This window comes from Ictalurus furcatus, chromosome 20 (assembly GCF_023375685.1).
Source record: "Ictalurus furcatus strain D&B chromosome 20, Billie_1.0, whole genome shotgun sequence".
NCBI classification, from domain to species: Eukaryota; Metazoa; Chordata; class Actinopteri; order Siluriformes; family Ictaluridae; genus Ictalurus; species Ictalurus furcatus.
In genome coordinates, this window is record NC_071274.1 from 13,792,847 (window position 1) to 13,806,504 (window position 13,658).

At 41.5% G+C, this 13,658-nt stretch overlaps 1 protein-coding gene across 1 annotated transcript in view; it reads left to right on the plus strand.

Moving 5' to 3' along the window:
* Positions 1-9,391, plus strand: part of si:ch211-79h18.2 (uncharacterized) — a 31,037-nt gene extending 21,646 nt beyond the window's left edge. The window contains exon 2 of the mRNA XM_053652163.1: positions 8,686-9,391. Within this exon, the coding sequence (XP_053508138.1) occupies positions 8,686-9,043 (358 nt within the window). The 3' untranslated portion in view covers positions 9,044-9,391. The remainder of the gene's footprint in view (positions 1-8,685) is intronic.
* Positions 9,392-13,658: the final 4,267 nt, after the last annotated feature.

The following is a 13,658-nucleotide window of genomic DNA, read 5'->3' on the forward strand; positions in this document are numbered from 1 at the left end:
ATATAGTAACAGCAGACATGTTTGTCACAGACCAAAGGCAGCTTTTCAGGAGAAGCACCTCATACCAACTGTGATGCACGTTGTTGTAAATGTTATGGTTTGGAGTTGCTTTGCTGCCTCAGGGACTGGACAGCTTGCATTCATAGTTGCTGATTCAACTATGACTTCTGCATCATAGTGATCTCATATCAAAGAGTGCTTGAAGATAATGTGAGGTCATCTGTCCAAAACTTTAAGTTAAACTGAAAGTGGACCGTTCAACAGGATAATGATCCTAAGCACACTAGCATATCCACCAAGGAATGGTTCAAAAAGAAGAAATGGATGGTTATGGAATGGCCTAGTCAAAGCCCAGATTTGAATTCCATTGAAATGTTGTGGGGAATTTGAAATGAGCAGTACATGCAAGAAAACCCTCAAATATCTCTCAACTAAAAGAATATTGCATGGAAGAGTGGACAAAAATTCCAGCAAGCCAATGATATATACAGGTGCATCTCAAAAAAATCAAAATATCATGGAAAAGTTTTTTTTTTTTTTCCATAATTTAATTTAAAAAGGAGGAACTTTCATATATTTTAGATTCAGTACACACGAAGTAAAATATTTTTGTTTTAATCTTCATGATATTTAGAAGTATGTATGGTTACTTTATCCACTACAGTTAAAGACCTGTGTGTTATCTTAGACAGCAACATATCATTTGAAAATCATATTTCCCAGGTAACAAAAACAGCCTTCTTCCACCTTAGAAATATTGCCAAGCTATTTAACATCTTATCTGTTTCTGATGCAGAAAAAACTAGTTCATGCGTTCATGACCTCAAAACTAGATTATTGTAATGCACTGGTGGTTGTCCTGCATCCTCAATAAATAAGCTACAGTTAGTCCAAAATGCAGCTGCTAGAGTTCTTACCAGATTACGAAAATATGAACACATTACCCCGATTTTATCATCTCTACATGGCCAAGCTACTTTATATTTAACCAGTCTTCTATCATGTTACAATCCTTCATGCGCTATAAAGTCACAAAACTTTGATAATACAGAGGATATCGAAGTCTACCAAAGGAGGTAGAGTTTTTTTACATTTAGCTCCTAAACTCTGGAATAGCCTTCCTGATAATGTTCGGAGTTCAGACACACTCTCTTAGTTTAAATCTAGATTAAAACACACTTCTTTAATCTAGCATTTACATAACTCATCTCATAACCTTGCTATGCAGTCATCTCTGATCTACCTGAAATTCAATGAACAGCAGCCACACTAATCCTTCTCCATTTGTTTCCTGTTCCTGAAATCAGTGAATGTGCCAGCTTCAGCTCACAACCAGCCTCTATGAAGATTCCAGATGGTGCCAACGCCTGTGAAAATTTTGGATGATACCAAAGCTCTACACGTGTTGCTCCTGGGATAGCAGTGGTAATGAACCATTCTGCTCTCCAGGCTGGCCTGGACCATCATTGTGCCCTGCTTCTGGATTTCTCGTCGCTTGGAGGCCAGTCACTGTTGCTGAGGATGGCCCCATATGGACAGCCTAAGGACACTTGGAAGCTGTGGAGATGGTATTGGATTGCAACTGATGTGGGCAGTTTTGGTGCGGAGTTTTTTTGCACCTGGGTCTCTATCAGTGGACAATGCATGAGTTCAGCAGAATAGACTTCACACTGAGGCTGTGGTGAATCTCCTGATTACACAGCTGCACTTTTGTTTTATCATGTAGCACACAGTTATAGAAGGGATTTATTTATAATTATACTATCCACTGTTACTCAGATGAGGATGGGTTCCCTTTTGAGTTTGGTTTCTCTCAAGTTTTCTTCCTTATATGATCTCGGAGTTTTTCCTTGCCACCATCCCCATCGGCTTTGGCTTGCTGATTAGGGCCAAATTTATCAATTTAAAATTTAGATTGGAAATTGATATATTTCTGTAAAGCTGCTTTGTGACAATGTCAATTGTAAAAAGCGCAATATAAATAAAACTGAATTGAATTAATTGATTACAGCTTACAGCTCATGGACACAAAAAAATATCCAGTATCTCAAAATATTAGAATAAAGAATTTGTAATACATAAATGTATAACTTCTGAAAAGTATGTTCATTTATGCATTCAATACTTGGTTAGGGCTCCTTTTGCACAAATTACTGCATCAATACAGTGTAGCGTGGAGGTAATCACCCTGTGGCATTGCTGAGGTGTTATGGAAGCCCAGGTTGCTTTGATAGCGACCCGCAGCTCGTCTGTATTGTTAGGTCTGGTGTCTCTGGTAGATTCTCTATGGGGTTCAGGTCAGAGGAGTTGGCAGGCCTATCAAACACAGTAATACCATGGTCTGCAACCCAGTTACTAGTAGTTTTGGCACTGTGGCACTTTTCCTGCTGGAAAAGGAAATCAGCATCTCCATGAAGCTTGTCAGTAGATGGAAGCATGAAGTGCTCTAAAATCTCCTGGTAGATGGCTGCATTGACTCTCAACTTGAGAAAACACAGTGGACCAACACCAGCAGATGACATAGCACCCAAAATCATCACTGACTGTGGAAACTTCACACTGGACTTCAAGCAACTTGAATTCTGTGCCTCTTCACTATTCCTCCAGACTCTGGGACCTTGATTTCAAAATGAAATGCACAATTTACTTTCATCTTCCTCATGATTGTGGTTGTGTGTACTGAACCAGACTGAAAGATTAAATGCTCAGGAAACCTTTTCAGGTATTTTGAGTTAATTAGCTGATTACGGCTCTTTTCAGGTTGACATTACTTTATTGTAATATTTTAAGATACTGGATTTTTTATTTCCATGAGCTGTAAGTCGTAATCATCAAGATTAAAAGAAAAGAAAAAGGCTTGAAATATTTAACTTTATGTGTAATGAATCTAGAATATACGAAAGTACAACTTTTTTAATTAAATTAGGGGGAAAATTAACTTTTCCACGATATAATTTTTTTTTGAGATGCACACACACACACACATTATATATATATATATATATATATATATATATATATATATATATATATATATATATATATATATATATATGATGCTCAGTTAAGATTAATGGTTGATCTCTATTTAGTTAAAGTTTTTTGTTTGTGTGTGTGTGTGTGTTTATGTGTCTATAGGGAAGGGTGTAATGCAGCGTTCGACTTACCTCCTCTGTGTGTTCAAGGTACAAAGTTGGAAAAACATGGACTCTTCCATGTTTGTCTTTTATTAGCAACAAGCTTGCCAGTTAACTGTGATGAGTGATGTATATACACCTCCTCAAAGCAGTGAACTGTATAGTCAGTGTTATAGATTTAACAATGGAATATTTCTGATTGATCTACAGCAAATATGTGTATACAGTATAACTCATTTAACAGTAAGAAGTTGTACTTCTTACTGTTGAGGAAACCCTCTTGAGTTCCCCATGAGGAATTCTGAGTTGAGGGGGCAGTATTATTTCATTTTTCTTAGTCAGACATTATGAAATTATGTTAGAAATTATTAGTTAGAAATTTTGAGCTATGACCTTTAGTCAAATGCAGTATGAGTACAGAGAGAAAAATTTGTATTTTTTCATTTACTGAGTCTTACCACACATTTACTGTGCTAATCACTCTACACCTTCACCACTATGATATCGCACTTAGTTTTTCATGTAAGTATTCTTTTTTTGTTGTTTGTAGAGCTTGCTGTCTTGAAAAAGGACATGGATAAGGCCACAACTCACTCCCCTCCATCCAAAATTATTTCATGTCTATTTGCACACATGAGGGATTTCCTTTCAACTGAAGAGTTTTGCATCAACAATGGTTTGGTCATTCTATCGAGACAACAAACACACTACCATCAGTGTTTTGCCTTGAATTTCTTTCTTTACAAGATTATGGGGTAAAAGGTAAAAAAACAAAACGAAACAAAAACACGTAAATAATATTAACCTCTGCCATTAACCATTGTTGACATGTCTATTTATTTGTTTCTCTGCAATATATAATTCACACAAAAATAGATGAATACAAGGGACAAAGGGAAGGCAGGCTTTCTTCACAAACACTTTTTTTTTGCTTTACAATACACAATATAAATATATCTTACTTGTCCTAATTATTAGGCTATTATTTTTATCATTATGGCTGTTTTGCCAATTCACAGTACTGTTACACTTCAGTTTGATAGTAGTGTTTATAATTTGTAACATAGCACTTGGGGACAAACAAGAGACATCTTTTAATGAAATACATCAAGAAATAGAACATGACTGATAATGAGGAAGCATGAATAGTGTGAGCATGAACAGATGCACTTGCCTGAGGGAAACCATTTTCTTTGTCTTTTTTTTTTTTTTTTTTTTTTTTTTTTCCCAAATGCAAAATGATGTAACATAAAAGCAAGAGGCAACTTTAAAATAAACAAATGTAAGCAAGATGGAAAGCATTTAAATACTTATCTAATAGAAGTGTAGTATACTATTACTATTAACATCATACTATTACATGAATAGTCCTAGTTGTAATTAACACACTATTCACTTCAAATTTGTCTTGCTGTAATAATATGGCTTCCATCCTCATTACTTGGCAGGTTATCAACTAGATCAAAATATTGATATAGAACATCCTATTGTTTTGCACGATGAATCAGAAGTAATGTGGCAAAAACTTGAAGCATGAACTGGAAGTATCATGTTTTGTTGAATCCAGCCATATGCCTGAATTAGTCCTGAATAATAATGCACTCGTATTCAGTTACATGTGTGCAAAAGATGCTGAAATAAATTAAGCATCAACATGTCATTCAATGTTATTTGAGAAATTTATAGAAAAAAAACTATAGAATTTTATTTAAAAATGTGTATCCTGCCAATAAAAATACATGTGTATCACTTGTAATCTGAAACCATTTAAGGAAGGTTACATAATGGTGATTATCACTGTATCAGGGTTCCCCCATAGCAGCAAGCACGGAGTGCCGAGCGCTGTTTGAGGAAGCGCGCAGATGCAGCGTGCAGATGCAGCTCGCACTTCCGCATTGACATGTCTCTTTGTTACCAAGTGCGTTTTTGTTTTGGTTCATGTCCTGTCTCCACCCATATCATATGATTGGTTGTGTCCTAATCATTCTCAGCTGCTCCTTGTTACCGCTTCTGAATTATCTGTGTATTTAAACCCCTCATGTGTTTATGTTCCACGTACAGTATTGTTGCAGTTTTTTGCTGCCTGAACATTGCAGATCCTTTTGTTTCTGTTTCTGTTTCCATTGTGTCTTGATCTTGTTCTTGGTGTTTGTTGGTTTATGCTTTTGGATTACCTTTGTTGTCGCTGTTTGTAAATCGCCTGACTCTTGCCTTTTTGTAGACTTTTGTAGGAGGCAGAACTGTGACTATGGAAATCCCAAAAAAGTTCACATAGATATATTTATTTATTATAAAATATCATAAATATGAGTCTAATATAGCCATTAGTTACTGTTCTGTAGATTGCATGAATGCATATTGGATGCATCATCTAAAAATATTATATTACACTGACAGTAATTAGTAAATAGATTTTTCAATATAATAAAGCTTGTGTCTCATACTATCTCAGGTTGAATATCATTTTGACAAATTGCAAGAAGCGAGGTAGAGAAAGTTTAATAATGTGCACCACTTAATTGTGCACGACAATACTTGTCACTAAAGCTGTTTCTATTCTATTCTATTCCAAATAAAAATGTTCCCAAAGACGACTTCTTCTTCTCATCATGGAGGTGTATTGGGCCAAAACTGCCAAATCTGCACTCTAAACCTTGGCCATGTATATCCAATTATAAAATAAACAGCTCAGCACAAATTCTGCTAAATCACAGTAATGGATTTGACCGCCATCAATCACGTACACGTGTAAATAGAACAGTGGTTCTCAGCCCCAACCTAGAGAACATTGTGCAGTGCACATTTACTCCCTCTGTGCTAACACACCTCATCTCATGAAAGGCTGATGACTTGAATTATGTGTATTAGAGTAACATTATAATCCACCCCCCAACACACACACATCCCCAAACACACCCACTATCCCTGAGGTGCAAACTCTGGGCTGGCATTTTTTTCATTCATAATTTTTTTGTGTCATGGCAGAATTGCAAGCTCAGTGTTCCACCATCTTCCAAATTGCACTTTAACCCCTGTGTAGAAGTACATGTGTTCCCTTTCAAATGGAACTTCAATGTTGCGTTTAGCATAACACAATGGGAGCACCTCTCGCAAGCAACCAGCACCTGAAGCGTGTGTAAAATCATGCCTATTTATAGGCCTGCCATGATCAGGTTACGTGGCAATTAAGCACGTCACGTGATATAAATATGGCAGCTGTGACCCACATCATCAGCCTTATTATCTTCAGCGATAGACTGCATGTCGGTTGTTTGTGTAAAGAAACAAAAAGAGGATTCATTTTCTCTCTATCTTTTCTCAAAATCTCTGGACTTTTCTATGCCTTTAAAAAAAGAGAAGGAAAAAAAAGGAATGAGTGAGAGAGAAAAATATGAGTGAGAGAATTCAGGAAGCGTGTTACGGCTTGCTCCCATTTCATCACGGGTACTGACACCGAGGAGCCAGAAGGATGTGCTAAAAACTGACAGTAGCATATAAAGAGCTGCTTGAAGTGATTACTAAAGCTGGATGAGCTTTTTCCTCCCCAGTGAAAGTACATCCCTCACACTGCAGTAAACTCCCCTTTCTTCCAGAAGTGCATGACAAAATATCAGGCTTCTGGGGGAAAACCATGCATAAGCCGTATTTATAACCCCACAGTGTTGGATTATTCGGCCATTGTCGGGAATGAATGGCATGGCTATTTAGCTACGCTGAAGGTGGAAGAGGTGCTTGCGAGCTACCTCTATCCATCGATGGCAGGTAATTAGGGGGGCCAGCTTTGCCATCCAAGCCACCATATAAGGCCACCGTGGCATTGGTGGGCAAGGCCTATGCAGTAGTAGTCTTGCTAGTGGGTCACTGCAGACAATGACAGTGTCGCAGGCCTACCAAGCAGACCTGCTGAGTGAGCTCAACATATGGCGGCATTCAGCCAGTTCCTTCCCTGTTGTCTTGAGTTCACCCGGGCATCCATGAGTGGAGCCCAGGCCAGCACTAGTGTGAGTGAGACATAGAAGGCGAGTATGGCAGCCCGCTAACCCCCGCAGACAGCCAGGGGAACTGGGCGGCCACAGTCGCAGCCTGCTACTAGGCCTAATCTGAGAATGATCATAAAGGCCAAGCAGGCAAAGAAAAGTGGGCCTGAGGGGCCGTAGAGGGACGTATCAGGGGACAGGAGGTTGTTAGGGCAGTTAGCCCCCAGTGCTACTGTAGGGCCTCCCCTTGCCAAGGCTGTCCCAAGTTTTCAGTGTTATCTGGTCAGCGAGCTGTCACAGGGCAATGAAAATCTGATTCGTTCCCTCCAATAGAATGTGGAACAGTTAACATCACTAAAAGACTGTCTGGCAGTGTGGACACTACTGCCAAATGTGTCTCCATGGGTTCTGTCTACCGTAGAAAAGGGTTACCGGGTCCAGTTTAGAGCTCGACCACCCTGGTTCAGAGGTGTGCTCACCACAGTAGTCAGCACAGACCAGAGCCTGACATTAGCACAGGAAGCAAGATCCCTCTTGGACAAAGGGGCCATAGAACATGTACCCCGTTCCCTGAGGCAGGGAGGTTTTTACAGCTGTCATTTCCTGGTTTGTGATGATAGATCTAAAAGGTGCATATTTCCACACTGAAATATCGCTAGCTTTATCCCCTCCCACCTTCACAAAGTGCATGGATGTCACTCTGGCTTCATTTTGACTCCAGAGCATCCGTGTACTAAACTACCTGGACAACTGGTTAATTCTAGCACGATCCAGGGAACTGGCGGTTCAACATCGAGATGTTGTTCTCGCCCACATGAAGAGCTTGGGGCTCAGGTTGAACCTCAGAAAAGTATGCTTTCCCCAGTGCAGTGGACAACTTTTCTAGGGGTTATAAGGATTCTACTATGATGAGGGCATTTCTATCTCCAACATGCGTAGGGTCAATCCTATCAACACTGAGCAAGATAAAGCTGGATCTTGGGAGACTATTGGAGCTTATGGGCCTATTGCATAGGAGACTGTTCAGTGGTGGCTGAGAAGTTGGGGGTTTCGTTCAAGGACGAAACCTCTGAGAGTAATCCGTGTCACGCGGCGATGCCTGTGTGCTCTGAGAATTTGAGTGTCCCCGGTTTCTAGCCTTGGGTCACACTCTAGGGGTGGCTCCTTAGTGCAGGACGGTAATGACAGACACCTCCCTCACAGGCTGGAGCACAGTCTATAAAGTTGTCCAGCACACAGTCTCTGGAGTGGCCCTCATCTGGAGCGGCATATAAATTGCCTAGAAAGTGGGACATATTTCTAGCATTGAAATTCTTTTTTCCTCAATTGAGAGGTCACCATGTGTTTACAGACAACACAGCGGTGGTCTCATATATTGACCACCGGGGAGGATTATGTCGATGCCCCCTGTTCAAGCAGGTGCAACTAATTTTTCTCTGGGCAGAAGGAAAGTTTGTCAGTGAGTGCAATGTACATTCTGGGAATATGGGGGCAGACATCCTGTTGAGGCAGAGGCTGGGGCCCAGGGATTGGTGGCTTCATCCGCAAGTGGTGGTGTCCATATGGCGGAGGTTTGGCCAAGCGGGACTGCATGTGTTCGCCTCTGAGGAGTTCTCTGTGGTTTGCCCTCACTCCTCCCGCAAAATTAGGGCTGGATGCCATGGTGCACATGTGGCCGAGGCCACATCTGTACGCTTTTCCACCGCTCGCTCTGCTCCCACAAGTTCTAGCGAGAGTTCGCCAAGACAGTCTATGTCTGCTGCTAGTAGCACCTTATTGGCCAGCTCGAATATGGTTCTCAGAGATAATATCCCTGCTAGATGGCACTCCTTGGGAGAGTCCCATCCGCAGGGATCCACTGTAGACCCAGTGAACTGCACAGTAGCTACAGTCCTGGAGTTCTTACAAGAAAGTTTCTCAGCGGGGTAGGCTCCTTCTACTATCAGGGTTTTACGTGGCCGCCATTTCGGCCAGCCACGCCCCTGTTGATGGAGCCTCTGTGGGGCAAACATCCTCTAACTTCGAGGTTTATGCGTGTGTCAGGTGGCGGAGGCCCATCTGCAGGCTGCGCATACCTTCCTGGGACCTTTCTGTGGTCCCGGAAGGTCTGTCAGGTGCCCTATTTGAGCCCTTAGAGTGGATTTACTGTCTCAAGCCGGAGGGCTGATTTATCACCCTCGGCCAGAACTATGGAAACTGTGGGTCTGGCCCCTGAGGGGCACCAGCTCATATATTCTGGTCTCACAACTGAGGTTGTAGAGACCATGTTAAACGCTAGAGCACCATCCACAAGGAAATTGTATGCACTCAAGTGGCGGCTTTTTGTCTTTTGGTGTGAGGAATGCCAGCTAGACCCAGTGAACTGCGCAATAACTACAGTCCTGGAGTTCTTACAAGAATGTTTCTCAGCGGGGTGGGCTCCTTCTACAATCAGGGTTTACGTGGCTGAAATTTCGGCCAGCCACGCCCCTGTTGATGGAGCCTCTGTGGGGCAACGTCCTCTAAATTTGAGGTTCATACTTGGTGTCAGGCAGCTGAGGCCCATCTGCAGGCTGCGCATACCTTCCTGGGACCTTTCTGTGGACCTGGAAGGTCTGTCAGGGGTCCCATTTGAGCCCTTAGAGTCAGGCTCTGAGAAGCTTCTGACTCTAAAGGTAGCTCTTCTGCTGGCCCTGACATCTCTCAAGCGAGTAGGAGATCTACAAGCTCTCTCTGTTGCCCCTTCCTGACTTGACTTTGTCCCTGGATTAGCCAAGGCCTTCCTGTATTCTATGCCGGATTAAATTCCTAAGGTGACTACATCAGCTGCCCACCCTGTGATGTTGCAGGCTTTCTGCCCTCCTCCATTCCCCACACCTGAACAAGAGAGAATGCTCCTGCTGTGTCCAGTAAGGGCTCTATGTACTTACGTCCACCGCTCCGGCCAGTGGCGTAAGTCGGGGCAGCTGCTGGTCTGCTTTGATAGAGGTGATGCTGTGTCAAAGAAGCGCATCTCTAATTGGATAGTGGAAGCAATATCTATTGCTTATGACGCGTGCGGTCTCGCTATGCCTCTGGGCATAAGAGCTCATTCCACTAGGGCGGTCGCCTCCTCGAAGGCTTTGTCCAAAGGGGTATCCTTACAGGATGTGTGTGCTGCTCCAGGTTGGTCTACGCCACACACATTCATTCTTTATTACAGCCTGGATATTCATTCCACCCCGGGCTTGATTGTCTTGCAGTGACCCTCGGGCTTGGGTCTTTTTGAACAGGCCGTACCCTCGGTATGACGGAGTGCATATTCTCGTTCCCATATTATTATGCAAAACACAACCTCAAAGTTCCCTTTGAAAGGGGGCATCTGGGTTACGCATGTAACCCTGTTCCCTGAGAAGGGAACAAGACGTTGCATAGCTTTGTCCTACCAGGGCAGGCCTGTGAATTGCATCTTCGCTTCAGATAATAGAGGCTGATGGCGCGGTTCATAGGTGCCATATTTATATCACGCGATGCAGTTAATTGCCACGTCACCTGATCATGGCAGGCCTATAAATAGGCATGATTTTACACAAGCTTCAGATGCCGGTCACGCATGAGAGGCGCGCCCATAGTGTTATGCTAAATGCAAAGTCTTGTTCCCTTCTCAGAGAACAGGGTTACATGTGTAACCCAGACGTTTTACACTACTTCTGATTTGAATTGAAATGGACAAGCTTTGAGTACTTTCTGAACTGAGGGAATGAGTTTAAATATTAGTATCAAAATGTCATTATGATCACAGTTTTCTATAATTACATGAGAAAATCATTCAATTTGGATGAGGGAGATGTGTCTGGTTGGATTTAGATGGATTTCATATGAATGAAAAGGAAAGAAAAGATTCAAAAGTTAACATTTGCAAATTTTCATGCAACTGGACTCACATAAATTATTATAAATAGGCAAATGTGAGACCATGTTAAATAGTTAAATAGTTAAATAGTTTCCCTTGAATATTAATTATCAAATTTCTATATAGAAATTTGGTAGGAACTCTACCAAACAAGGAAAAGCAAAAAAAAAAAAATGCTAATTAAATTAAACTGCTAACCTGAATTAACCTAAACCATTCACACACATAAAATTTGGTTCATGATAACATTTGAAACTATGATTGCATGTCAGACTTTATGAAATTTGCAGTGATTGCAAATTTCTGCAAATTTGTATGAATTAATTACACGAACATTTTATGATAACTAATTAACTAATAACTAATTGATCATTGGTTTACACACTTTCTTAAGACAATAGTTGATATGCAATATTTATATACACACTATATGGCCAAAAGTATGTGGACACGACCTTCACAGCCATATGTGGGTTTTCCCCAGACTGTTGACACAAAGTTGGACTTTGGAATTGTCTCAAATGAATTTGTATGCCATGCATGGCACTGCTTCTGTGCATAAAGCAAGCTCCAAAAAGCCATAGTTTGCCAAGGTTGGTGTGGAAGAACTCAAGTGGCCTGCACAGAGCCCTGACATCTACCCCGCTGTAGACTTCTTGGATGAACAGGAATGCCGAGTGCATGCAAGGCCTTCTCATCTGACATCAGTGACCAAACCAGAGCCATATATCCTTGCAGTTCTTGCCTGGTTTCCCACTGAAGCTAAGCAGGACTGAGCCTGGCCAGTACCTGGATGGGATAACTCCTGGGGGAAACAAAGTTTGCTGCTGGAAGTGGTATTAATGAGGCCAGCAGGTGGTGCTCACCCTGTGGGTGTGTGGCTTAATGCCCCAGTATAGTGACGGGGACACTATACTGTAAAACAGCACCTCCATATGAGATGTTAAACCGAGGTCCTGACTCTCGTTGTTCATTAAAAGTGTAGGGGTATACCCCGGTGTCCTGGCAAAATTCCCCCATTGGCCATTCTCTATCATGGCCCCCTAATAATCCCTGTCCCTGAATTGGCTACATCACTCTTTCCTCTCCACTAATAGCAGGTGTGTGGTGGGCGTTCTGGCGTATTATCGCTGCTGCCGCATCATCCAGGTGGATGCTACACACTAGTGGTGATTGAAGAGATTTCCCCCATATTAGTAAAGCACTTTGAGTATCTAGAAAAACACTATAAAAATGTAACTGTAACTAACCAACAAAGCGACTAATGCTCTTCTGGCTGAATGACCACAAATGCCCACAGCCATGTTCCAAAATCTAGTGGAAAGCCTTCCCAGAAGAGGCTGGATGTGGTTATAGCAGCAATAGGGGGACCAATTCCATATTAATGCCCATGGTTTTGAAATGGGATGTTCAACAAGTACATATAGATGTGATGGTCAGGTGTCCACATACTTTTGGTCAAATAGTGTATAATAGATTAACCATCGTTGGCTATAAATTCTAACAAATCAGTAGGATCAGATCACATTAGTTACAGAGTCAGAGCCTAGAAACACTGGGCATGAGGTGGGAATACACCTTAGATGTGGCAATTGTGCACAGCCAATCAACTTATTGATGTGTTTTTGTGTGGTCAGAGGATATTAGAGAACTCAGAAGGGGCAGAAAACATTTAAAACTCCACACCGATATTAGCCAGTGCTCAGGATCAAGCCATGGACCGTGTGAGACACCACTGCTACCCACTGCACCACCATGCTGCCCACACCCAAAGCTAACTGCTAATAATTGATGCATTAAGCTGTGACATATATAGACTAGACATATAGAGTCTTATTCAATATGCATTTTTTCTGTGATGTGAATGAGAGAGTGTCACCAAGTTTGAGGTCTGCTTACCTCCACACAACATCATTCCTGGCACAGACTGACACTTATCAGAGTGTGCTCCATTAGAAGAACAGGATAGGGATTACCATATTCATATACCTCATCCATCTTAGCTGTCTCCTCTGCTCAGAGTGCATTGACTCTTCAGAACAAGTCAATCCACACCAAAGATACAATTCTCTCTCTCTCTCTCTCTCTCTCTCTCTCACTGACACACACACACACACACACACACACACACACACACACACACGCACATCTTATCCTTCCTCTGTGAATGTGAATTAAACAATATCCATTGTTTTTCTTCTCCAAATATTTTCTCCCTTTAGAAGGCATAGTAGATTTGACTGGTGGCTTACTTGATGGCAAAACAGAATGTTACAAAATTCTAATACATTTAATACAGGGTGTCATTAAATTGCTTCAAGCCATTTGTATTGTCTATAGCAGCCATGTCAGGCTGAAGCTATTATTTAATTTGTAAGACTATAAATTTCCCCTCATAAAACTGATGCCCTAATTTGATACGTCTGTCATTGCTCTCATGTCAGTTGATTGATGTTTTTCATCACCGCTTGAATCACATTGCTCATGTCTGCTTTCATACTGTCTCCATGATTTTCTCTGTTTTTGACTGATTTAATAAACCAACACTGGAGCCTTGTTCTGAATTGGAAAACATATCACTCATTAATAGCTGCGTATTCTTTTAAGATTAGATGATTTTATTGTGTAGTCTCATAGTCACACCCACATACACTCAACTTCCCGTTTTGAATC